Below are 25265 nucleotides of genomic sequence, written 5' to 3'. Positions count from 1 at the left end.
TTTCCTCTTCAGCCGCGCCGTAAAGAGGAAGCAACCGAGGCCCCTGCATCCGCAGCAGCTGCCGAGGGCACACAGCAGACGGGAGGTGAGTCTGGGCGCAGGGCTGTGGCCGCCTACTCATGGGACACAGAGGGGGCCTGGTCCAGCCGGGCGGTGCCCCCTGAGGAGGAAGGCGTGGAGATCTGGCCCGGGAGGTAGAGGATGGCAAACCAGCAGAAGATGAAGACACCTGTGACAGGGAGAGAGACTTGGTGAGCCTGGGCTGCAGGGGACAGGCCAGCCTGGGCTGGTGGCTGCCCAGGGCAGAAGGGCTCCCTTGTAAACCTTCAAGGACTCATGAAAATATCAGGCAAAAATGAAGCCTACTCCTGAAAAAGAAGCAAACAGAAATCTTGGAAATGAAAAAACAAGGATCTTGAAATGAACAAAACAAAACAAAACAAACAAAGAAAAAAAAAAAACCCAGACATCTGTCACAGAAAAGAAAGAGCAAAATAAAAAGAATTGTTAGACACACAAACCTACTGCAGTGGGATTTCCTACCATCCTTCTCTAAAGGATTACTACAGGATGCGCTTCAGCAAGAAGGAAGGTGTGTGTATAGAAAATTGAATGAGAAACAAAGACTTTGTGTTTTAAAGGAATTTGTAACAAAAATACTGCACAGTAATTATAAAATTTAGAGGACTCAATGGCAATTAAAATGCCTGAAGTATTTGGGAGGAAGATAGAAATCCCAAATGACTCATACTCAATTGAAATTGAACTCAGTAGAGTGAGGCATGCAGGCTTAATTTCTGCAAGAATAATGGCACAATTTATAATTTCAAGATGTATCTCTCCCTAACTCTTAACCTCTAGAATTTTCCAGAGATGGACTCAATGATTCTTCAACTGGGTCTATCCTCAGATGGCTCTAAAGTCATCATGGCTATTGCTGTTAATACAGTTCCCACATATTGAAGATCTGTTGTCTCTCACGGACAAGATCGTAGTTATTCAACATGAAATCTGTCGAGAAAGTGCCGAGACTGTCCTGACTTTAGAGATGAATGAGGATCAGAGGCATTGAATGACTTGCCCGAGAGGTGAGTGAAACTGGGATTGAATCCAGGTGGGGCCTGGACCCAACTGCCATGCCACATGGTCTCATGGGGCATCCGAGACGACTGGGTTCCTAATGGCTCCCCTGGAAAGGGTGAGTCTTATCCCACCCTTCTTGCCTGTATCCCTCACAGTCAGGCATGATGAGCTGTGTGCATGAATAACTGGAAACCGAGGAGCAAAGAGATCAGGTGTGGGAAAGAGAGTGTAATCCATCGCCTGGGCTTCTCCTCCTTGGCAGGGGTCTCAGAGGGAGGACCCCGCCAGGGCCTAGTTCACATAGCAATCGCTTTCTTCCCATCTGACAGCTCCTCCTTAGAGACTATGTGACCTGCCCTGTCATGTAGACACCAAATCACATGACCTTGCCCTCCTTTCACAGTTGATTGGACCAGAGATGGTCACCTGTCCTCGAAGGTCATGCAGGGTCGAGGTGGGCCATGTGGGACAGCCGTTGGGGGCCATGGGTAGTAACAGGCAAGCAGAGAGAGGAGAATGAAGGAGTTTCCACAAATGCTAAGTGACCGACAACACCAGGCTCCGGAGAAAAGATGGGCACAGCCTCTGCTTTGATTGGGGTGGCTTTCCTGATCCTGGTGGCAGGTCCCATGAAGTCAGCCACCCTTGACGCTCTGATTGTAAGGGAGCCCTGGATATTTAAAGCCAGAGAGCAATCCTGTTTCACAGACCATCCTGTCCCCGACTCCCGGCACCTCCGGGTGCAGACAGGACAGCGGCCCAGGAGTCTCACCTTGCAGGGAGTTGAAGAGGGCGAAGATATAGATGGTGGACAGACCCAGGGGCGTGAGGACAGCCAGCCCCCAGGTCACGCCCACCAGGCTTGAGAGGCCCAGGATGGTGAGGACGGCCTTCCAGCTCTGTCCCTGCTCCTTGCCCGCTGTGACACTGGTCAGGGTGAAGAGCTTCCAGGCCACCAGGGCCAGCACCACGGCACCAAAGAGGAAGGTGATGAGGAAGTAACCGTGGACGGTGGAGTAGAGGGCAGGCTCTTTCTGGAACCAGCACCTGGAGGAAGTGGATGGCCACTGGGACTGGGGGAGGTGAGCCTGGCCAGCCAGCCCCAGGACTCCTGCCCCTGCTGACCTTCTGTGACCTGGAGGACACCTCCCCCCACCTCCACCTTCCACACCCCGCTCTTCCTCGGGGTATACGGGGCCTCCACGGGCTCCCTCTTGCATCTCTTTGTTTTATTCATTTATTGTTTTGGTACTGGGGATTAAACCAGGGGTGCTTCACCACTGAGCCACATCCCTGGCCCTTTCTAATTTTTTTTTTTTTTTTTTTTTTTTTGAGACAGGGCCTCACTATGTTGCTGTGGCTGGCCTTGACCTTGTAATCTTTCTGCCTCAGCCTCCCGAGTCTCTGGGATTACAGGCCACAGCGCCCAGCTCAGGTTGGTGTCTCTTTAGATCGTGGTGCAAAAGGGCCAGACCAACTCCAAAGGCCTGTTCCACTTGCTCCACGTTGTGGGGGACTAGAAGGACATTCTCCATCAAAGATTAGCCTGACAGCCCCCTGGGAGACATTCTGCCCTGAAGGCATCCTGCAGCTACCTATCTCCCTGGAACATCCTGCGGTTATCAGGATCATCAGACATCTTGCAGCTGGCAGTTTTACCACCCACATCCAGCAATTGCAGAGACCTTCCCCATCCCTAGCATATGAATACCCACCCAGCAATTGCTGATTAGAGAGCTTCCCCATCCCCAGCATATAAATACCCCTGTGTGAACAATAAAAGTTTGCAGCTTGATCAGAACTTTTGTCTTGCTGTCACCCTTCGTGTCTCTTGTCCCTTCATTCCTCCCCATGTAGGTTCGCTGCCCACGTTGATGTGTCCTGCCAGACGGGACACCATGTCATGTTGTAAAAAATATGAATTTGTAGCCAGTTGGGCATAAACACCCAGAATTTTGCTTCTCCTATAAAACCACTCATAGGCTGCCCTGTGGACGTCCTTCCTGGAGGATAATGATTGGCAGCCCCTTAGACAGACAGGGGACTCCCCCTCCACTGCAGAGCCCCGTGGCCACCATGTGCACTTATATGACTTATTGGGCTTCTGAGGACCCTGCATTTGGGGCCCTGTGGACAGGCACAAGGCTGCCCCAACCCCTCCCAGCACAGAGCCAAGAGGCCAGAGCCCCCCTGGAGATCACTGGGTAGAAGTCTGGAGGCTCAGCCAGTTCCACTGCTCCCTGCACCACAGGGCTAAAGGCCTGAAAGGTATGTCCATCAGCTGCTCCAGGGTACAGAAGAAGAGAGTGGGGTCCCAGTGAGGACAGGTTTTCCCAGGGTCACACTCACAGCAGTCGGGGGCAAAGGCTGACTGGACCCAGGGATGCTGGGAAAGGTTGGGCAGGTCATGTCCTGCATGAGGGCATCTGGATGAGGGTCAGGCAGGGGCTGAAATCCAGCATGCCCTGCACTCACTAGGCTGAGAACCAGGCATGGGAAGGGTGTCACCATGGTGGCTGGTGGTGGCCCCAGGGCAGAGGGGAACATCCTGGCCCAGGTCTCCCTCTCCCTTCCTGAGGAAGCCCCCTCTCCCATTTCACTTCCTTTCTGCAGATTTCAGTTTCCCCTGTGCCACGAGCCAGCTGGACCTGAGGATCCTTCTAGGCTTGACATTCTCCATGTGATTTCCTAGGATCCCCTCCCCACCTCCCTAGAGCATTAATATGGTGACGCTAGAGGCTCCTGATCACCCGTCTCCCGACAGCCACCACTCACAGCTCCAGAGAGGTGCGGTTCTCCTGGTCGCGGATGGTGTAAAGGCCATAGCTGTTGGCACTTCCGGTGCCAATGACCATGAGGGCGGGCAGGCCTGGGCACAAGAGCAGGAGGTGTGGCACTTCCGGGCTCCCTTGGCATGTCCTCCTCCAAATCCCCTCCAGTCCTGGGGGAGCGGGAACACCCTTCCCTCTCCCCAAGGCTGCCCCTCCTCTCTGTCCCCCAGGACCACCGTCCCCTGTCCCCCTCCACGCAGCACCTACCCCAGCCCACCAGGCTCAGCTTTAGGTAGTAATGGCCGAAGTAGGTGTTGAAGACCTTGATGACGAGGAGGTAGAGGTGGAAGGCTTCCAGGCCCATCCAGGTGAAGGTGCAGAGCAGGAAGTAGTGGAAGATGGCTCCCCGGATCCAGCATGCCGCACGGGACCCTGCCGAGCCGCTGCCCACGCTGACCAGGAAGGCCAGATTCAGGAGGAACAAGCTACTGCTCAGGGCCACGTGAATCTTGGGGGCATCTTCGGACTTGAATCTCTGCAGGGAGAACCTGGGGCCAGAAGGACCAGTGAGAGGCCCTGGGGGCTGCCGCTCCCTGGGGCCACCCAGGCCTGTCCATCCCACCATCTAGGTTCCTCCCCGACAGCCCGGGGCTCTCAGCCTCGTGGTCAGCTCCCGTGTCCATCTCTGCCAGCAGCCAGAGGTGAGTACCCTCAGGTTCAAGTTCAGGAGCCCTGCTGTGGCCCAAGGGCACCCTGGGTTCTGGAGTCTGCCAGCCTCATCCCTGGACTCTGGGCTTCAACCAGCTGCATAACTTGCCATCCCTTGAGCGCAATTTGCTTTCCTGCGCCTCCCAGACTTGGCCATGCCCAGCTCCGTTCTCAAAACCCTTCCTGTTCCTCAACTCTACCCAGGGGGTTCCCCGACTCCTGTTCTCCTCCCAAGCTCCCCGGGGACAGTTCCTTCTGGGGAGCTGTCTCCACACTCTCCTGACCTGAGCCCAGGCTGATCGGACGTTTCCAGCCACACAGCGAAACGTTCTCCTCTCCCCTCCCTGCACCATAGACGTAGTCCTGGCACAGGGCCAAAAGGGGCCCAGGGTTCATTGTTGGGTGAGTAGATGGGCATGTGGGTGAACAGGGGTAGTAGGAAGACAGGCTCATAGAGGGACAGGGACTTTCACAGAGTCACGGAGCCTGGCCTCAGCCTCCCTGCTCAGTGCTTCTTTGCAGGGCTCGCCTCCCCCCCACTATGGAGACCTCCCTCTGAATTCCTAGCAAATTAGATCCAAAAGGACTCTTGCCACTGGGAGCCGTGGCCCACACCTGTAATCCCAGGGGCTCCAGAGGCTGAGGCAGGAGGATCGCAAGTTCAAAACCAGCCTCAGCAAAAGCGAGGCCCTAAGCAACTCTGCGAGACCCCGGTCTCTAAATAAAATACAAAGTAGGGCTGGGGGTGTGGCTCAGTGGTTGAGTGCCCCTGAGTTTAATCCCCAGTACCCACCCCCCAAAAAAAGGACTCTTGCCTGAGGGATGGGAGCCTGGGGCTGCCTGGAGGGGGCATGAGGGGGCATGTCCCTAAGAACACCCTTCCCTTCTGCGCACTCATCCATGGCATGTGAGGGAGCTGGTGGCTGGTCCTGTCTGCTCCAACTCAGGAGCAGGTGTGTAGCCCGGCCTGGCCAGCGAGCGCCCTCCAGCCCCCGACCACAGTGGACCAGTGAGACGGCTCTGGTGTAGGCACAGGGTCGACGGCGGGAGCGGCCAGTTCCATGGGTAGGTGACCTCCGCAGGGCCTGGAGTCACGAAGGCCCTGGGCTTGGTTACAGCTCTCCTGACCCCATCCTGGCAGCTGAATAATGCCTGAACAGGGAGCCACGGCGTTTCATTTGGGAACAGGTCCTGCCGCTCCTGCCCCAGGACCCGTGTGTGTTTAAGATGATTAAAGTGGGAGGAGATCTGTGACCCACCGTCACCTTCCTGGCTCGGGTACTCTCTAGTTTCATAAGACGTCACCATCGGGGAACGTTGTGGGGAGGAACTATGGACTCTGTGCTATTTTTGCAATTTCCAGTTGGTCTATAATTGTTTCAAAATAAAATATGTTTTTACAAAAGACCAAGACCTGGGGACCTCTTTTGAGCCTCTGGATCTAACCCTGCCTGAAGCCCACACTTGTGAACCATGTCTGCCTTATCATGGTTTGTGAAGCCAATCTGAGTTGCTGCCACTTGACACACTTCAACCTCTACCCTGCTTCGTGGGCAAGGAGACTGAGGAGCGGTGAGGGCTCTACCCTGCTCCCCGGAGGTGTGGGCTGGGCTGGGGCCACCCACCTCAGGGTAAGATAGAGGACAATGGTGAAGGCCAGGAAGATCATGGAGACTCCACAGCCTGCCTGGGAGATGTGAGTGAGGACCTGCACGGTGGCCCGGTCCAAGACGGGCCTCTGCGGATGACAAGGACGACATAAAGAGCAGGTCCACACTCCCCCAAAACCCCGGCCCTGTCAGGAAGCCCCTCCCTGGGGCAGGACTACGGGGTCACAGTGGAGTGGGCTTTACCAACAGCAAGGCAAAGAAGGTCAGGTGGTCACAGTGGCAGACAGTCCCCTCAGCTCCGAGCTCGGTGGAGCAGCCCTTGGAGTCCCAGTCCCCAGCAGGCCCTGGAGGGGAGGAGAGGGGACCCGGAGGAAGGGAAGGGAGGCCCCTAGGGTGGGACTTGCCTCCCCCCCGTGGGAGCCCACAGTCTCCCTCTGACACCCCAGAGAGGGTCCTCCAGGCCTTACCTTTATTCACATCCCAGAACACGCAGGTGAGGGTCGCATTCTGAAGCCAGAGGGTGGAAGTCAGGAGAGAGGAAAGAGGCCAGGGCGGGGGTGGGCTGGGTGGAGGGGGGGAGAGGACACCGTCCCCAGGCCTAACCTGGGGTGCATTAGGGAAAAGTCGCCCCATGAGTTACATAGGAAAGTGGCCTGCACCTTGGTGTGCCTGGACCGGTAAGTGAGGGACACAAAGATGGCCTGGGGTGGTGGGCCGAGGGTCTGTGCGTCTGCACCTGTGCCTTTAGGGAGCCCGGTGTGGGCGGGTGTGGGAAACAGTGGGCATGCAGGCGGCTGGCCTGGTCCTCACGTGCCCCGCTGTGAGCACGGAAGTGCCAGGTGTCTCTGGCACAATTGTGTGTATGTCCCTCATGGCTTCTCTTGGGCAGATGGTCCCACGTGTGTCTGCACAGAGCCCCGGTGCCTGTGTGTGCCCACCCGCCTCACTGCCTGATAGTGAGGCCAGGCCCCAGGTAGGGACTCACGGGGGGCTGACGCTGGTGGGAGAAGGTGATCTCCAGAGGCTCTGGCAGCCCGGTGACAGGGGTGCGACCCACGCTCAAGCCCACCATGTGGTTGTTCAACACACTGCTGCCGTCTTCCAGGCGAAGCTGGGGGCCCTGCAGGGGGAGGGGGAGGCCAGGCTGCAGCAGGGACCACCCCAAGCCCCCCTGGCTGGAGATCCAGGAGACTCCAGGACTTGGGGCCCTTGCCTGGGGGCAAAGGCCGAGGCCCCGTGCTCCAGACCAGCTGATCACAAAGCCCTGTACCCTAGAGCCCTCTGCTGTGGGCCCGAGCTCCTCTGTCCTGTTACCCAGGGGGTCACAGGGCTAAGATCAGCCGAGAAACCAGGGGCAGTGGGTGTCTTCAGGTGGCTGAGCACCCACACCCAGGAGACCCCACATCTGTACACAAGTGGCCACGCGCCTCTGGGTACGCACACTGGGTTCCCATTTGCAAGAGCGTGAGCTCGTCTGTTCATTGACTAGGTCACATGTGAGTGGTGCAATTGTGTGTGTACAGAAATAGAAAAGGACACGCATGTTTGTGCCAGGGCACGTGAGCACGCTGGGGTCTCGTATGCAAGCCAAGGGTTGCTGATTATGGGGCGGTGGAGGCTGCAGTCCGTGCCCCCTACAAATGGCTCTGGATGACCTGGCTGCTCTGGAGACACTCTCAGGGCTGGGCACCTCCCTCCCCCCAACCCCAAGGACTCCAGCCAGGCTCAGGCTGGTGCATGGGACCCCGGAGAACCCAGCACTGAACCTGAATCCTCACCTTGAAGAGGTTCCCAGCACCGATGTCCAGAACAGATATGGCCAAGCGGACTGCTGACCTGCTGCCCGGCAGGGAGGCGAAAAAGCTCCGGGGAAGTCGGACTCTGTCAGGGGGCTTGTCCTCGCCCATCATCACCTGCCTCGGAATCTGCAATCACAGGCCAGCACTCCAGCCCCCACGCAGGTCCGCCACTGCCCCAGTTGGAAGGGGAGACTGAGGCGCGCTGGGCAGAGGGGCAGCACTTCAGACCACCACCCCCGAGGGACAGGACACTGGGCTTAGGCCGGGCTCTGCTCCTCACAGGCCATGGGCCCCGAACAGTCAATGACACCTGTACAGCCCCAGGGCCCCCACTATAGAAAACAACCACCTGCCACCGTGGCCACCTGCCAGGCTGAAGGTAGCTCCTGAGAGAAGACCCCTGGGCGGCCTCAGTTTGCAAGGAGGGGGAAGGCCTGCAGTTGAGAGCCTTGGGCGGGGACCTAACAGCCCCGTGCTCCCACATGGCTCCATGGTGACCGTGTCTGGCTTCGGACTCAGGAATAAGTGGAAAGAATCAGGCCACCAGGAAGGAAGGTCAGCAAGGGACACGAGGGCAGAGGGGCAGGACACACACATTCACTGAACGAAATCCTTCCTGCCCAACAGCAAATTGTTTAAAAGCGAAGGATGCTCAGAACATGAGAATAAACCCCAGGGGTGATCACAAAGCCCACTCTGTTCATTCTCTGATCTCCCTGACCCCCCGGGGGGCTGCAGCCCGCTCCCCGCTGGTCCATGCCTCAGCAGCATCCCAGGCGCATTGGAATAGAGGAGCCAAGAGCTGGAACGAAAGCCCCCGTTTTCTCGTTCTCAGTCCAGACACAGTTGAAAGGACCATGCCAGGCAGAGGTGAGTGACATAATCAAGGGTGGAGAAAGACCCTCTCTGTCTTCCCCTTTCTCCAGAAAGAACCAAAATTCCCTCAGGGATAACCAGCCTGCCCAGCCGCCTGGTTCTTCACCATCAAATCCGTCCCCTGGGCAGGCTGCTGGCCTGGGAGCCCCAATTTTACCAGGGTGGGTTCACTCCTCCAATCACACAGAGAGTGGCAGCTCCTTCATCATTTTACCGATAGGGAAACTGAGGCTCCGTAAAGTCATTTCCTCATAATCTTAATGGCAGAGCTGGGATGTTTTTCAATATTTTTTATTTGTTAATGGCCCTTTATTTTACTTATTTATTTTCATGTGGTGCTGAGAATCGAACCCAGCACCCCACACATGCTAGGCAAGCACTCCACCACTGAGCCCCAGCCCCAGCCCCAGAGCTGGAATTTGAGCCATGCCCCTGCCCATGTAGCCCTTCTGCTTCCAAGTGTGTCCTCCCTGGTTTTAAATGTGTTCCCTGGGCAGCAGAGCTCACGGGGATTTTAGACTTGGAGGAGCTTGAGAATTCATCCTACTGATGAGGATCCTGGGGCCCAGAGAGGGAGAGGGACTTCTGGGGACATCCAGGGAAGAAGTGGGAAGGCCAGTACCAGACACTGTTCTCTGGACTCTCAACTCAGTGGTCTCCCAGAGGTCTCCTCCCACCAGGTCCGCTCACCCAGGTAACGCACTGGTTAACTCACTAGCCCCCGTTCACAAGGCAGGAAAGTTCTACTGAATGGAACCCGGGAGGGTGAGGCTCTCACGGGCACATGGCACTGGACATGGCTCTCTCAGAATCTTTCACTGTGTGCCCAAGGACAACAGGGTCAAGGCCAGCCAAGGGGCTCGGGAGAGCTCGTCACCTGAGAGGGTCTCAGAGAGAAAAGCAGATCTTCCGAGGTGTCGGTGCTGAAGTTCTGGACCAAAGCCTTCACAAAAGGCAGATCCACCTTGTCCTCCAAATTCTTCTCCACCAGGTAGAACTCGTAGTGTAGCCAGTATCTGCAAAGGGCCAGGGTTGGGGGAAGTAGGAGCCTGCAGGCGGAGTCACCCACTCATCTGACCCAGAACACCAAAGATGCTGGGGTCACTGCGGGAGAAGACGGGTGGCTTGGGAATAACCAGGTCAGTCCCAAGGGATTCCAGCTAGGGGTCCCTCTTTTTTTTTTTTAATCTTTTCTGTGATAAAATACAAATAACAGAATTTACCATCTTAAAGTGCACAATTCAGTAGAAATAAGTACCTTCAAAACGTTGTGGGACAGTCCCCACTATCTAGTTCCGGAACATTTTATTATCTCAAAAGGAAGTCCCATATCCATGAAGCAGTCACTCTCCCCGCTCAGCCCCTGGCAAACTGTTAAATTTGCCTTCCTGCCTCTATAGGTCTGCCAATTCTGAATTGTTCAGGCAAACAGAACCATACAGGAGGTGGTCTTTGGCATCTGGCTTCTTCGTGTGGTGTTGTCAAGGTCAATGCATGTAGAATCATCATCATTATCTTATTCCCTTTTATGAATCAAGATCCTTTCGTTGTATGGATGTACCATATTTTGGTTACCCATTGATGGACCTTTGGATCTTTCCCACTTTTTGGCCAGTGGGCAAAATTACGAACATCCACGTGCCAACTTTTGCCTAAAGATTTGTTTTCAATCTTTACACGGGAAGAGAATTGCTAGGGGACGTGGTAATTCTACATCTAACCTCTCGAGAAGTTGCCAAACCATTTTCCACAACAGTTGCGCCATTTTGTAGTTGCCTAGCAACATCCGAGGGTCCCAGTTCCCCCACATCCTTGCCAACGCTTAAAATCTTTCATTTTTGTTTCATTTTAAGTTTGATTTTTGCCATTCTCATGGGCTGAATAAAAGGCTCATGGTGTCTCATAGTTTTGATTTTTCACTTCTCTGATGACCAGTAGATGTTGAGCATCTTTTCACCGGTGCTTATTGACCTTCTATAGTTATTTGGAGAAATCTCCCCCAGGCACATCAGCACACTGCTTGAGTACTAACTCAACAGAGAGAAATTTGGTTTTTGAGAACTGAGCTGCATGGGAACCGCCTGGGAACAGAGCTGGTGTTGGAACCATTGAAACAGGAATTAACTGGCATTTATTTTGCCAGGGCCACCCAGTGGCGCTCTCCGTGGTGCTGAAATCTCACCGTGCACCAGGATCCTTTTCCTAGGCATGGAGTCCCCAGAGCTCCTGCCAGCCTGTTCTAGAAATTCTGAGCAGGGGAAGGCTGAGGTAGTAATGGGACTAACGGGGAGGAGTGGAGATATGACCAAATGAAAGTTCTGGAAAGGAGTAACCATGGAGGAAAAAAGGGAGCCTTTTATTTTGCCATCATTCTTGAACAGTCTCTGTTATGAAGAGCAAAACAAAACAAAACAAAACAAAACCCCAGAGACTACAGAAAATATATTGTGCAACAGAAATGGCAAACCATGCAAATATATGCACAGATGCTTTGGTGGAAAAGGCATGAGAAAAGCAGCCAGCCAGATAGATGGTCCAAACCCATTGATTGAGCTACACCAATTGATCCTAGCTTTCATTTACCTTTAAAATATCTAGACAAAGAAGTATCATGACTTTTATGGCAATCAAATAAAATAACAAATTGTAGAAGTATTGTAATTTTGTTGCCAAATAAAACACTGAATCATATACATATATATTCAATTCACTATATATATTCACATGTATTCAATTATATATGCATATATACATATACATATACATGTATGAATATATGTGTTTATATTTATACATAAATATGTTTATACACACACACACACACATATATTAAATTCATGCACTTAAACATAATTCCTTTGCTTTGCAAAACAACCCAATTCACTCCTGAGGACAATTTTCTGATCTGATTCTCAGGTGTAGGAATTCTTATAATTTTATGTGGCCTCAGCATATCTTTTTTTTTTTTTAACCCAGAGGCACCTAACCACTGAGCCAGCCACAACCCCAGCCCTTTTCAGTTTTCATTTTGAGACAGGGTCTGGCTAAGTTGCTTAGGGCCTGGCTAATATGCTGAGGCTGGCTTTGGACTTGAGATCCTCCTGCCTCAGCCCCCGAGCCGTGATATTACAGGTGTGTCCCCTGTGCCCAGCCTAAACATACATTTTGAATATCCACTGGACTTTCTCTTAGCAGAAGCAGGCCTCGCCCTTGACACAGTTTCCTGCTCTCCAGCTCCTCCAGTTCGTCCATGTGCTCAACCCAGTTATCCACCTTGTACAACTGTCTCTTAGTGACCACTTCCCTCTGGGATAGCCAGAAACATCACACTTGACTGGCGCCAGTGACCCACATCCCCCAAATGAACCATGCGGACGTGCACAATGACCACATCCCAGTCCTGCATGACCTACTAGAATTCACGCCTATTTCCTTTAACCCCGCCAATAACTCCCCTGCAGAAATGCTTGAATAAGCCTTGGACCCCAAGGAAATCTTTGACACATAGATCTCTCTCTCTGTCTCTCTCTCTCTCTCTCTCTCTCTCTCTCTCCCTGGCTGCACTTCCTGAAGAGTGTGTGTGTGTGTGTGTGTGTGTGTGCACGTGCACACACATGCACGGTCTCCAGATGTGCCACAAACTCTCCAGGATCCATAAGTATAAAATATTTATTTCTATCTCATATCCCTCCTAATTATTGAAGAGTGCTCTCCATTTTAAAAATCCTAAATCACAACATCAGCCCACTTTAAAATATTATTTTAGTTGTGAAATGGGATACATATTTAAAAGTTTAAAGCATAGATGTATGATTAAATATTGTTATTATTATAATTATTTTCATGCTGGGGATTGAATCCAGGGGTGCTTACGCATTGAGCCACATCCCCAGCCCTTTTTATGTTTTATCTAGAGACAGGGTCTCTCTGAGTTGCTTAAGGCCTCGCTAAGTAACTGAGGCTGGCTTTGAACTTGTGATCCTCCTGCCTCAGCTTTATAAGCCTCTGGGATCACTGGCATGCACCACCATACCCAACCGGTTTAAATTATTAATCATAACATTGGCACTCACTGAAGTATCACCTTCTTTGATATGAATACAGCTACTTGGATTTCCCCTGGTTTACTTCAGATGTATTTTTTTCACATTGTGCCCTTTTTTTCAAAAGAAGTGCTATGAGATTCAAAAGTATATCTTTTACTTTGAAGGGCTCTCCTCACATTATCCAGGCCTCCAAATGTCCAGAAAATTCTCTGAGGCATAGGCCCCGCACCCTTGTGGGGTTTCTCTCCTATCCCGGATGTCTTCCTGAGGCACATTAAGGATTGTCACAGTGGTTCTTATGAATAATGTCCCCACGGACATCTGAATTCCAGTCTCTGGGGACATATGTTTTCCTTCCTTTTAGGCAGATACCTAGGAATGAAGTCAGGGTCCCATCGACTCAGTGAATGTGAACAGATCCCCTCAAGGTAAAAGACGAGGCTCTGGCCTTCACTCTGCTTACGTTGGTAAAACAGGCCCAATGTGGGGAAGAACCCAACACGCAAACGCGCCTCATCAGATCTACTCAGCACACCAGGGGGAGAGCGGAGAGGAGCTTGCAGAACATCAAGATGAAGAAGGTCTCTGTGAACTCTTGACAGAGAGCAGGAGAACTGGGAGAGCCCAGGTAATCACTGTGGCGTATACAGTTGGCGCTGCAAGATTACAGTAAACTGTTTACTGAAGATTGGAATGGAGAAAAAGCATTAGGCATGTGTTTGCTGTATGCCCATTGCCAGGGGCTGGGTTCATGTGCTGGAGCTGGCACACTCACGGGCAGCTGCAGGCGGCTGACCCCCTGAGGAAGTTCATCCTTGCCCCTTGGTCCTTCTTGAAGGCCACCTGACCCATGGGGAGTTGAGCAGGGTGATGTCACATCCCTGCTTCTGTCAGGTCTTGGATGGTGGCAGTGACCCCTCCAGTTCTTCCAGGGATGTGGTTTACTAACTCAATTGGAAGATGTGCCAAAACCTTCTATTTAGCCTTCCATGAAATGCCTCTCCAAAGCAATTCAATGGACAAAGGACAGACTACCCTTTGTCTTTCATCCAGTTCTTTGATGAAAGAACTGGCTATCCAAATGCAAAAATGGTAATTACAGTAATGATGATCACCACGTAAAGTTAGGCATTTGTCTCACATTGTGCACAAAAATTAATTATAAATGGATAACCCAATTATAAGAGCTAAAACCAGACCCTTGTAGAGGAAAACTCAGGAGAAAAATCTGTGTAACCTTGGGCTAGGTGAATATTTCTTTGATATGATATTAAGCACACATATGCAAATTTAAATTGGGTTTCATCAAAAAACGCTTTTGATCTGCAACAGACAGCATTAAGAAAATGAATAAGACTCACACTGGTAGAAAAATATTTGCGAATCATACATCTGATAAAGGACTTATTAATAATAATGAGATTGTTAATAGTAAGAAGGCGAATCAATAAAAAGGGGGAAAGATTAAATACTCCTTTCACCAGAGAGAATCTACAAAGGACTAATAAGCTCATGAAGAGCAGCTCAGCTTCATTCCTCATTTATGAATGCAAATTAAAACCACAGCACAACATCACAGCACGTGCACTGGAATGGCTACCCCTGAATACACTGGAGGGAATTCAAGTGAGTATTGAAACCAGAGCCTTCTTATGTTCTTGAAGTGAATGCAAAGGAGGCAGCCACTCTGAGAAACAGCTTGGCAGTCTTTCATGACGCAAAACATGCTTAACCGCATAGCCCAGCAATTCCCTTCCTTAGTGTCTACCCCACCCCGCAGGGGAAAACATATCCACAAAGACTTGAGTTCCAACGTTCATGGCAACGTTATTCAAAATAACCCAGAACTGAAGTCGATCCATGTGCCCATCAATTGGTGAATGAATACACTCAATGTCATAGAGCTATATGATATGTATATTAGCATATGCTAGAAATATGATTGGAACTCAATGCATGCCAAGAGAAAGTAGCTAAACCCCAAAGACCACCTGTTGTATGGATCTCTTGAGATAAAATGCCCAGAAAAGGCAAATATCAGACAGGAAATAGATCAGTGGTTGACCGTGGCTGGGAACGGGGGCTGGACTTTATGGCAAAGAGATACAAGGGTACCTGGGTGGACAGGGGGGAGGTGTTCTAAGCAGCTGTAGTGATGAGTCCACACTCTGTGCAAATGCACTAGCAATCATTGACCTGTGTAGATGGTGTGGGATATATATCCCAATTAATCTATCAAAATTAACAGAAGCAAATGATACACAAGTCTATTTACTCGGCAGGGGCTACAATTATCGCAAAGATGTGCGTAGCTGGAGCGCTCACACATGACTGGAAGGAGTGAAGGTGATACACCCACCACAGAAACTATGGCAGTGCTTACTAAGACAAGCCACATGCCCATCTGTGACAGAGCACCCGCTTCTTAGGTATTGGCCCAAGAGAAAGAACACGTTCCAAAAAATGTTCACTCCCAGTGGCTTGAGAGGCTGAGGCACCAGGATCGCAAGTTCAAAGCCAGCCTCAGCAAGGCTCTAAGCAACTTAGCAAGACCCTGTCTCAAAATAAAATATAAAAAAGGGACTTGGGATGTGGCTCAGTGGTTCAGTGCCCCTGGGTTAAATCCTCGGTATTCAAACAAAAACAACACAGAAAACGACCCAGGCTCCCAAAGAGCCTTAAATACATGGATAATATGTCCTTGAGACAATTTTCATAGTTCTGAACTGCACCGTCTGAGTGCTAACGGCAAAACCAAAACCCTCTGTGAAGCCGAGCAGAGCTTCTGCAGTCTGTTATTTTCCTGTAGGGGACTGTAGACATAAATGGGAAAGATATTCCATACAGCTTTTAGAAGAATAGGAGGGCCTCTTCCTGGGCTAGGGATGGGTGAGAACTTCGTAAACAAGACAGCTAAAACTTGACAACCCGCCCTATAACAAAATGAAGAACTTCTGGGCTTAGTCAAGACAGCACCGAGAGAAAGAGGTAACCCCCAAGTAGACAGACTATGATTCCCATGCGTGTATGTGTAAAGACAAGTATCAGGAACATGTAAAGAATCCCCCCAAATCAAAAAGAATAATTCAAACAACTTCACAGAACAATGAGCAAGAGGCTTAAAAGGGGTGCTTTGCCAAGAGGATATCAAGATGCCAAGTGAGCACGTGACAGGTGGGGACCTTGAACGTCATCAAGGAGCTGTCGATTATTATGAGCTGCACTCTGAACCTGCCACATGGCTCAAGTGAGAAAGCAGACCATCCCAAGTGTCGACAAGGCTGCAAAGCATCTGGAACTCTCATAAGCTGTTGGTAGGAGTGAAATTTGGCTCAACCATTTTGGAAAACTGCTTTGCAGTTTCTACTAAATTTAGTGAGTGGGTCATACGTCTATCCTCTGACCCTCCCTGCCTAGGAAGATACCTTACGGAAACACAGGCATTCAACAACATACACCATCAGGAATGCTCATAGCAACGCTCTTCGTATAGGCCATCCACAAGGAAGACTGGATAAATGAGTCATGAGTCGTGTGTGACATAAGAAGCTAAAAAGAAATATACCAGTTAAAATGATAGCTGTTCCCGGAGGGTAAGATTAAGGGAATCTTTTTCATGTTCCTTTCTGCACCTATTTTCCAAATATTTTGTGATGAAGACATATTTTATGATGAGGAAAACCATTAACATAAATAACACTAACACCCGTTGAGTTCCTACTCTTCACTCATAGTTCTTACCCGCATGATCTGATCCTCTAAGCTCCATGTTAACCCCCTGAAGAAGGCAGGAGAGCCCCTGCAGCAAAGGCTTTGGACCAGCAATAAAAGGACAGGGCTGACGGGGGACTCGGGGACAGCTGACATGTCTGGGTTATATATTCAGCCTCACAGTCGTTCTAGGATGAGGTGTTATTTTAGTCCCATTCTACAGATGGGGAAACTGAGAGCTAACCCATCCAAAGGCCAGTGCCACTTTTGAGCTCTGGTGGTCTCAGTCCAGCCTGGGTCACACGAGGCCCCTCCCTCACGTCCTTCCGAAGATACAGAAGCAGCTGCGGGTGGGGATGGGACCGTTTTTCAGGCCACCAAAGGAATGCTGTTCCATCAGGCTGCTGTCCTGAGAGCACCAAGTTTCCATTCATTCCTTCAAGGAGTAATTGTCGAGCCCCAGCTGGACGGCAGGCCCTTCTGGGGGTATTCGGAGGGGCGATGGGTGGAGAGAGGCAGGGGTATCTGGGGAGAGGGCTCTTGAAGGTGCGTTCTGAGGCCCTCCCTCTCCTCTCCCCCAGCTCACTCTGGCTCCTTTCTGCTGATCTCACCGTGCTCTCCCGGGGCCACCTGTCCGGCACAGCTTGCCTGGTGGCTTAGGTCTCGGTTCAGCCTTTGCTGGTGTCCACCCTGATGCGGGGCTGGGTGGACCCCAGGGCCTGGCACCCGCTAGGCAAGGGCTCTACCACCGAGCCACCCCCAGCCCTAGTCACGGTTTCTAAAGTGCAAAGTCGTCTACACTCTTTGGGGGCTTGACAGTTGGCACCTGCCTGCTTCCCCAGGTCGGACCGGCTTACACAGCCCCTTCCTCCTTGGTGCTTGCTTTTATTTCCCATCCTATTCCCCTGCCCGTCCCTCTTGTCATCGTCGCCTCCATCCCTAGAACTTTATGCTTGGCAGCTCAAAATCCTGTAGTCTTTCCCCATCATCTGAAAGTCTGATCACCCGCCATTGATGGGTCTAATCATAAAACTCCTACGTACTCTTCAAAACCCTGCCTCGCTTGCCCTTTCTACAAAGGCCTGGTAGACTTTCCTCCTTTGGACTACCTGGCACCTGTCCACCCTTGGGTCACACACCGGAGTCACCATCAGTGGGGTTCACGTTCATGTCTGTCCCTCTACGACTGCCAAGGACAGAGACCCATTCCTTTCTGCATCCCTTAGGTCGGGAGGACCCGTGACCTAGCAGAGGCAGAGAGGAATCGCCAGGGTGGGGGCTGCGTCGCGGGGAATGCGGGGCGTTACATAACCAGGTGGAGGCGAAGGTGGAGCCGCACCTTTGGAGACAGACGGTCCCAGGTCCTATCCTTCCCCTCCCCCACAGAGCAGCCCCGCCCCCAGGCCTCACCTCTCCAGCTTCTCAGGGTTGCAGGAGACGTTCCCCAGCTGCAGGCACCTGGCAAAGCACTCCCCGGTGCGGTTCAAGTAGAAGGGGTCGTACTGGTCCTGGATGTCCAGCCCCTGGCAGAAGTCGCGCGGCTTTTCAGGGCCCGCCCCCTCGCCTAAGGGAGGGATGCGGAGAGTGAATGGCTGGGTGGGCGGGGCATCGGAGTCTGTGATGGGGACTGGAGCCCAGCCTCCTCCTCCACGGAGACTGTGCATCTGGCTGGACCCCGCCCACCCTGACCCTCCCTTTCCAAGGGGAAAGGAGGCACCCCTGCCACCTCACAGGACTGGTCAGGGTAGATGTGGGAAAAATAGATAGACAGACAGACAGACAGATCACTTACACGAATTTACACTAATAGGATCACTTGGTGATATATCTTGAAGAGATTTTCATCTCAGTCTTTATATAGTTGCATACTATTCCATCCTATGGATAGCAAGACAATTTTTCACCTAGTCCCCTATGGATGGTATTTAGGTTTTTGGTTTGGGGTTTTTCTTTCCTTTTCCATTTTTACAAGTTGGAACAATGTTGCCATGACAATTCTCCAGCGTGCACCTTTGTCAGCTTATGCTGAGAATTCATAAAAAACATTCCTATCATAGGAAGTGCTGGATCAAAATGTATGTGCTTTTAAGCATTGCTAAATATGTGGGGGCTGGGTGTGTAACTCGGTGGTAGAAAGAACCCCAGCATGGCAAAAACAAAACAAAACCCAAAACAAGCCAGATGTAGAATACAGGCTTAGCAGGTGCAAGCGCCTGGGTTCAATCTCCAATGAATAAATAAGCAAACATTGTTAAATACTATTGAATTTTCCTTTAAAAAAGCCGCACCTATAAGTACTTCCACCAAAAGTGGGCAAAAGTGGCTATTTGGTCACATGTTCATAAAACCAATTTTTACCCAACTTCAAATTCTTGCCCATCTGAAAGGTGAACTTGAAAGTCCCATTCTAGTTTTAAGAAGGAGTTGGAACATCTGTCTATGTATCTGCTGGCCACGCAAATATTTGCTGGTATCTTTCCAAGGATTGCTTTGCCATTTGCTTCACACACTGGGGCAGGAAGGGGGTCTGGGCTCTGGGCATCTTCATCTTTCAGACCAGCCCACCCAGAGCAGTTCCCTGAGCCTCATCTGGGGTGAAGTGGGCAGGGATCATTTTAAACACCCTTCTCTGGTGTTACAATTAAAAAAACAAACAAACTAAAAAATTGCATGCAGTAGTACTTTCAAGTTAAACTAGTTGGGTTTTTTATTTATTATTATTACTATTATTATTAATTATTATTATTATTAATTATTATTTTAGTAGTAGATGGACAGAATACCTTTATTTATTTTTTTTAAAGAGAGAGTGAGAGAGGAGAGAGAGAGAGAGAGAGAGAGAGAGAGAATTTTTTAATATTTATTTTTTAGTTCTCGGTGGACACAACATCTTTGTTGGTATGTGGTGCTGAGGATCGAACCCGGGCCGCACGCATGCCAGGCGAGCGCGCTACCGCTTGAGCCACATCCCCAGCCCCCAGAATACCTTTATTTTATGTATTTACTTTTATGTTGGTGATGAGGATTGTGCTAGGCAAGCGCTCTGCCACTGAGCCATAACCCCGGCCCCTGGTTTTTTATTTTTAAGACAAAAAGTATATGGGGAACGATATTGGCCAGTTTGTATGGACATAGGGCCGTGCATGTAGGAACGTGTAACAACGTATCCCACCACTGTGTATCATTATTATGCGTCATAAAAAATATGGGGGAAGAGAAGTCCGTGGTAACTGTCATGGCAGAAAGGAGTAACTATGGGTTAAAAAGTAACATCTACCACATCAATAGACTTAAAGATAAGAACCATATGATCGTCTCGATAGACGCAGAGAAAGCATTCGACAAAGTACAGCACTCCTTTATGTTCAAAACATTAGAAAAACTAGGGATAACAGGAACTTACCTTGACATTGTAAAAGCTATCTATGCTAAGCCTCAGGCTAGCATCATTCTGAATGGACAAAAGTTAAAGGCATTCCCTCTAAAATCTGGAACAAGACAGGGATGCCCTCTATCACCACTTCTATTCAATATAGTTCTCGAAACACTGGCCAGAGCAATTAGACAGACTAAGGAAATTAAAGGCATAACAATAGGAAAAGAAGAACTTAAATTATCACTATTTGCAGATGACATGATTCTATACCTAGAAGACCCAAAAGGATCTACAAAGAAACTACTAGAACTAATAAATGAATTCAGCAAAGTGGCAGGGTATAAAATCAACACGCACAAATCAAAGGCATTTCTGTATATCAGCGACAAAACTTCTGAAACGGAAATGAGGAAAAACACTCCATTCACAATATCCTCAAAAAAAAATAAAATACTTGGGAATCAACCTAACAAAAGAGGTGAAAGATTTATACAATGAAAACTACAGAACCCTAAAGAGAGAAGTAGAAGAAGACCTTAGAAGATGGAAAAATATACCCTGTTCATGGATAGGCCGAACTAACATTATCAAAATGGCGATATTACCAAAAGTTCTCTATAGGTTTAATGCAATGCCAATCAAAATCCCAACGGCATTTCTTGTAGAAATAGATAAAGCAATCATGAAATTCATATGGAAAAATAAAAGACCCAGAATAGCAAAAGCAATTCTAAGCAGGAAGTGTGAATCAGGCGGAATAGCGATACCAGATTTCAAACTATATTACAGAGCAATAGTGACCAAAACAGCATGGTACTGGTACCAAAACAGGCGGGTGGACCAATGGTATAGAATAGAGGACACAGAGACTAATCCACAAAGTTACAACTATCTTATATTTGATAAAGGGGCTAAAAGCATGCAATGGAGGAAGGATAGCATCTTCAACAAATGGTGTTGGGAAAACTGGAAATCCATCTGCAACAAAATGAAACTTACAGTTGATTTTATAATAACCAGATCTATATGTGACGATGTTGTCTTCATTAGCTTAGAAAGGAGCTGCCCACTTGTGTTAGCCTGTGAGGATTTTTAGGATGCCTTGTTGGACGGGAAAGGCAGGTGCTCCGAGAGCTGAGAGCCGCCCAGGGTGGGATCCTTTTCTGCCCTGGAGTAAAGGGTGGGTGGGGAGGAGGAGGGAGAAGGGGACAGAGGGGGAGTGGACGCTGACTTGGGAGGGAGTGGCCCTTCCTCCCTGTCCCAGCCCTGCCCAGCCCTGGTCTGTCCCAGGCGCACAAATGTGCAGGAGCAGAGAGGCCCAGGGCGTGGGGGGACTGTGCATTTCAGGAGGTCCCCACGGAAGCTCAAAGAACATTGTTAAACAGCTTTTTGTGATTCTTGTTTTCCATGTCAGAAGCACTGAGCCCAGACAAGCAGATCCCCCAAACGGCCTCAGTGTGGAGAGACACCACCCACCCCAGACGCCCGGCCTGGTCCACCCACACTGCCCCAGGCTGCTCTGTGTGGCCCAGGGAGGGGGCAGAGGTGAGAGGGGAGGCCAGGGCGGCCTCCAGGCCTCCTCCCATGCCCTCCAGCCCCTCCCTCCTGCTCACCAGCCTCACTTTTCCTTGGGGACACCTTCCTCCCTTAGCCTTCAGACTCGGGTACTGAGAGCTTTCCTCAGAAGAGCCACTACGGGTGTTTGTTCCCCTCCTCCTCCCCCACCTCGGAAATGGGCCCTTGAGGATCCCTCCATTACCCCGGAGCAGGCATCTGACCCCTGCTCAGCCTTCACCCTCAGCCTCCACATGCGGGTCCCCAGCACACACCCCAGGGTGAAGCACCCCTGTCCGTCTGCTAGACCGTGAGCCCCGAGGGAGTAGGGACCAAGTGGCACAAACGGGATCGACGCAGGGCACCGTTGGTGCTTCTCGGATGAACGAATGAGTAAATGACGGAGTGAATGAATGAGTGAGTCGCAAGTGGAGACTGCCACATCAACATCCCCAAAGGACAGAGTCTCACCTCTAGACTTGAACCTGCCGAACTCCTTATGTCACTCAAATGGCTGCCCCTTCCCCCAAGCCCAGAGACCCCACACCACCATCAGAGGAGCCTTGAAGGCCCAACAGCAAAGTCTGGCTTTGGCGAAGACCCAGGTCCTAGGACACTCGTGAGGTCCGGTGACAGCCATCCCCCACTAGGTTAGCCTAACTGCCCGCACTGGGCCAGGCCCTCCCTGGCCATCAGAGGGGCAGTGCCACTGGGCACTGTTTTGAGGCAGAGACAGAAATTTGCACCTTGCTGGGTCTCCCAACCTTTGAAGAGAAGAGGGGGCTTTGTAGCCCAGAGAGGTTGGTCAGAGCCTGGGCCCCTGCTTGCTCCAGCTGCAGTGAGTGGTCAGCGCCTCTGTCTCCCTGATCCCGGGCTCTGAGGTCGGGGCACCTCCTGCCCCCTCTGCCTGAACCACACCAGAAGCCAAGGGGGGCACACAGAGCAGGCCGGGGCGGGGGGGCTGCCCCTACGTCTGTGTGTAGGGGCAGGAGGCGGAGGCAGGAGGCGTCTGGGTCCAGCTCAGGTCGCTGATAACCTTGGGGCACTTGGGACACAGGGGAAGTGAGCCCATGAGGAGTGGGTGGACGGCCGCATTCAGAGTGTCCCCCAACCCCCTCCCCAGAGTCCAGAGACCAGCTGAACAGCTTGTCCCAGAGCAGGCCTGGGAGGGAGCCCAGCTGGGATGGGGCCATTCTCCATCTTCCCCACCTGCAGGGGGGCCTGCGACCACAGGATGACCACAGGACCACCGGACCCACCCAGAGGGACAAGCCTGGAGGAGGCCCAAGGCAGTGGGGTGGGCTCCGCAGGGGACATGCTCCGAGCCCCCTTCCCTTCCTGCCTGCCAGCCCCCGGCTCTCCCCCTCCCTGCCCTGGGCCTCTGGCAACACAGGGTCTCCCAGGCTTGGCAGGAGGGGCTGAGGCGCCAACACTCACCTGAGGCCAGGAGCAGGAGGAGCAGGGTCCCCACGCCCCAAGGTGTCGCCATCGATGGCTGGCAGAGCCCTGCAGCTGTCTGGTCCTTCGGTCCCCAGCTCTGTCCCTCTGGTCTGCCTCCCCACTGCCCACCCCACTGTCGCTTCCGGTGACGGCCTCTTTCTCACCCTTCCTGCTCAGTGGCGCCATCGCCATCAGTTGTGAAACGTGACTATGGGGAACTAGGCAGTGCTCCCAGTGTCACAGGCCCAGAGACCCCCTGCAGAGGGACCCAGACTGAGCGCCGCCCAGGGGCTGCTCCCACGGCCTGCCAGTGGGGCTAGGGTCGGTGGCAACAGGGGACTCTGTACCAGAGCAGACCCTGGGGACGGTGAGCGCAGGCCCCGGGCCAGGGCTCCACTCAGACACCTCCTCTTGCCAATGGGGACCTCATCTCCGCAAAGCGCTGGTGGCAGCAGGTGGCCTCCCAAGTGGGGTCGGGATTTTCTGAGACAAGCCAGGCACCCGGCCTGGCTCTAGGGATGAGGTCGAGATGCTGGGCTGCCCCCCCCCCCAGCTGCTGGGGGCCTGGGAGGAGAGAGGAGTGGCCCCGAAGAGCTGCTCAGGATAACAGGAAGGACAGGGAGGCAGGGCGGCGTGGGGCAAGAGCACCGGCCCTGGCAGGGTGGTCAGGCCTGGGCTGACGTCTGTCCTCGCCACTTCCTGGCCAGGTGACCCTGCCTGGGCTATCTGCCACTCACAGGGCTTGGGAGGAACTCATGACTGAGGCGATGGGGACTTGCGGGTGGGGGAGGGGCATTATCCTCACTGTCCCTCGATGGTAATCAGTTCTGTGAATTAATCGTCATCCTCCCTAGACTGGTTGCTGCTGGCCCAAGCGGGAAGTGGGGGCAGCAAACACATGGCCACCCCCGGCTCCAACTCTGTGGCCTGGAGGAAGCCACAGGTGAGGCCAGGCCTTTGGTGTGTTCCGACGGCCACTCGGAATTCAAAAGGCAAAGGGCCCCCGTGGGTTGTCACCAGCAACCCCCAGGCCCCTGGGGCGGAGGCTAGCCCCGTGGTACCTTGGGGAGCTACCAGGCCTTCCCTGCCACAGGGTGTCCGAACAGGTCTCTGCTGGGTCCTCTGGGCCTGGGGACCGGTGGGGACAGAATTCAGGGTCACTCATGGGCTGTGGGAAGCAGGTGGGAATCCAGGGCAGAGCAGCAGCTCAGAACCCAGAGTTCCTGGGCCCCAGAACTTCCTCAGCAGGGAAGCTGGGACCCGCGGGACCTACCGGCCTCCACCCGCCACACAGGCAGGGGCCAGGGGAGGCCTCCGTGCTGATGTGCTGGACCCTCTGCGGAGCCCCACCCTGAGCCCAGGCCCTCAGGGGACCAACAAGGGCCAGCTTGTGAAGGGCCCAGAGATCTGCAGCCGGGGACACAGGGCAGCCAGCCCCGTGGGAGAGGGACCAGGGGTGCTGGGAAGGTGGTAGGAGGTCAGGCAGGACCAGAGGAGGGCACCAGGTCTACAGCTCTTCTGGGAAAGACCCTGTGGGGGGCCAGGGGACCACTGGAACCACTCACAGAGCCCTGGGTCCCCCAAATCTCAGGGCCAACACAACTGTGGCCACTTCTTCCACTACCTCCTGTCCCCAGCTTGTCCCAAAGGCTCTAGGAGGGCAGGGCCTCAAGCCCTCTGGTCAGACCTGGCCAGTGTCCACCCCTAGGCCACCCCATCCAGTTCCCGTGCCACAGGGACACCCACCTGGTCATGTCCTGGGGGAGGGTGATCCCCTGGTGGTCCCCTTCCACCGCCCAGGAAGAATCCTCAGGGCCCCAGGAGCATCATGGAGCCTGTCAGAAGATGGGACCGGACCCAAGACCCCCCCTCTCCTGAGCCAGCTGCAGAACTATGTTCAAGAAAGAGGAGGGTCCGAGGGGAGCCGTGCTCTGCCTGGGGGTGGGGTGAGGAGGAGGTGCCTCGCCCACCCCACCCCCCAGCCTAGACCAGTGATGAGGCTCAGAGACCCTCTGGCCCTGGCAGAGCGGCCTGCAGGACAGGAGCTGGCCCTGCTCCACCGGGCTGCCAGGCAGGCCGCCGGGTGGGGTGAGGGTGTCCTTGGGAGGGGTCGAAGGTGGGGGCAGAGGCCACCGGAAGGAGTGGAGCTGGGAAGTACAAGGGCTCCTACATACAAGGTCCTCACAGGTCCCCAAAGATCACATATCCGTGCCCTGCCTATCTACCACAGCCACCACGGTGGCCTGGTGCCATCCTGCCCCACCGCAGAGCCCCGTGCCTCTCTCTCCTGC

At 52.5% G+C, this 25265-nt stretch overlaps 1 protein-coding gene across 1 annotated transcript; it reads right to left on the bottom strand.

The window, feature by feature from the left end:
- Window positions 1–113: 113 nt before the first annotated feature.
- Window positions 114–23026, bottom strand: Adgrg3 (adhesion G protein-coupled receptor G3). Its single transcript, XM_026395716.2, has 12 exons — window positions 22972–23026; window positions 18015–18168; window positions 9725–9863; window positions 7951–8097; window positions 7158–7292; window positions 6640–6679; window positions 6416–6516; window positions 6188–6300; window positions 4122–4402; window positions 3859–3952; window positions 1856–2130; window positions 114–229 (listed from the first exon to the last, which is right to left on the bottom strand). Exons 1-12 carry the CDS (start codon window positions 23021–23023, stop codon window positions 114–116), a joined length of 1647 nt encoding a protein of 548 aa, XP_026251501.2. The 5' UTR covers window positions 23024–23026.
- Between the last annotated feature and the right edge of the window lie 2239 nt (window positions 23027–25265).

The sequence above is a fragment of the Urocitellus parryii genome, chromosome 15, assembly GCF_045843805.1.
Source record: "Urocitellus parryii isolate mUroPar1 chromosome 15, mUroPar1.hap1, whole genome shotgun sequence".
Taxonomy (NCBI): domain Eukaryota; kingdom Metazoa; phylum Chordata; class Mammalia; order Rodentia; family Sciuridae; genus Urocitellus; species Urocitellus parryii.
Note: the sequence above shows the minus strand (reverse complement) of the source record. Positions and strands in the feature narration are given on the sequence as shown.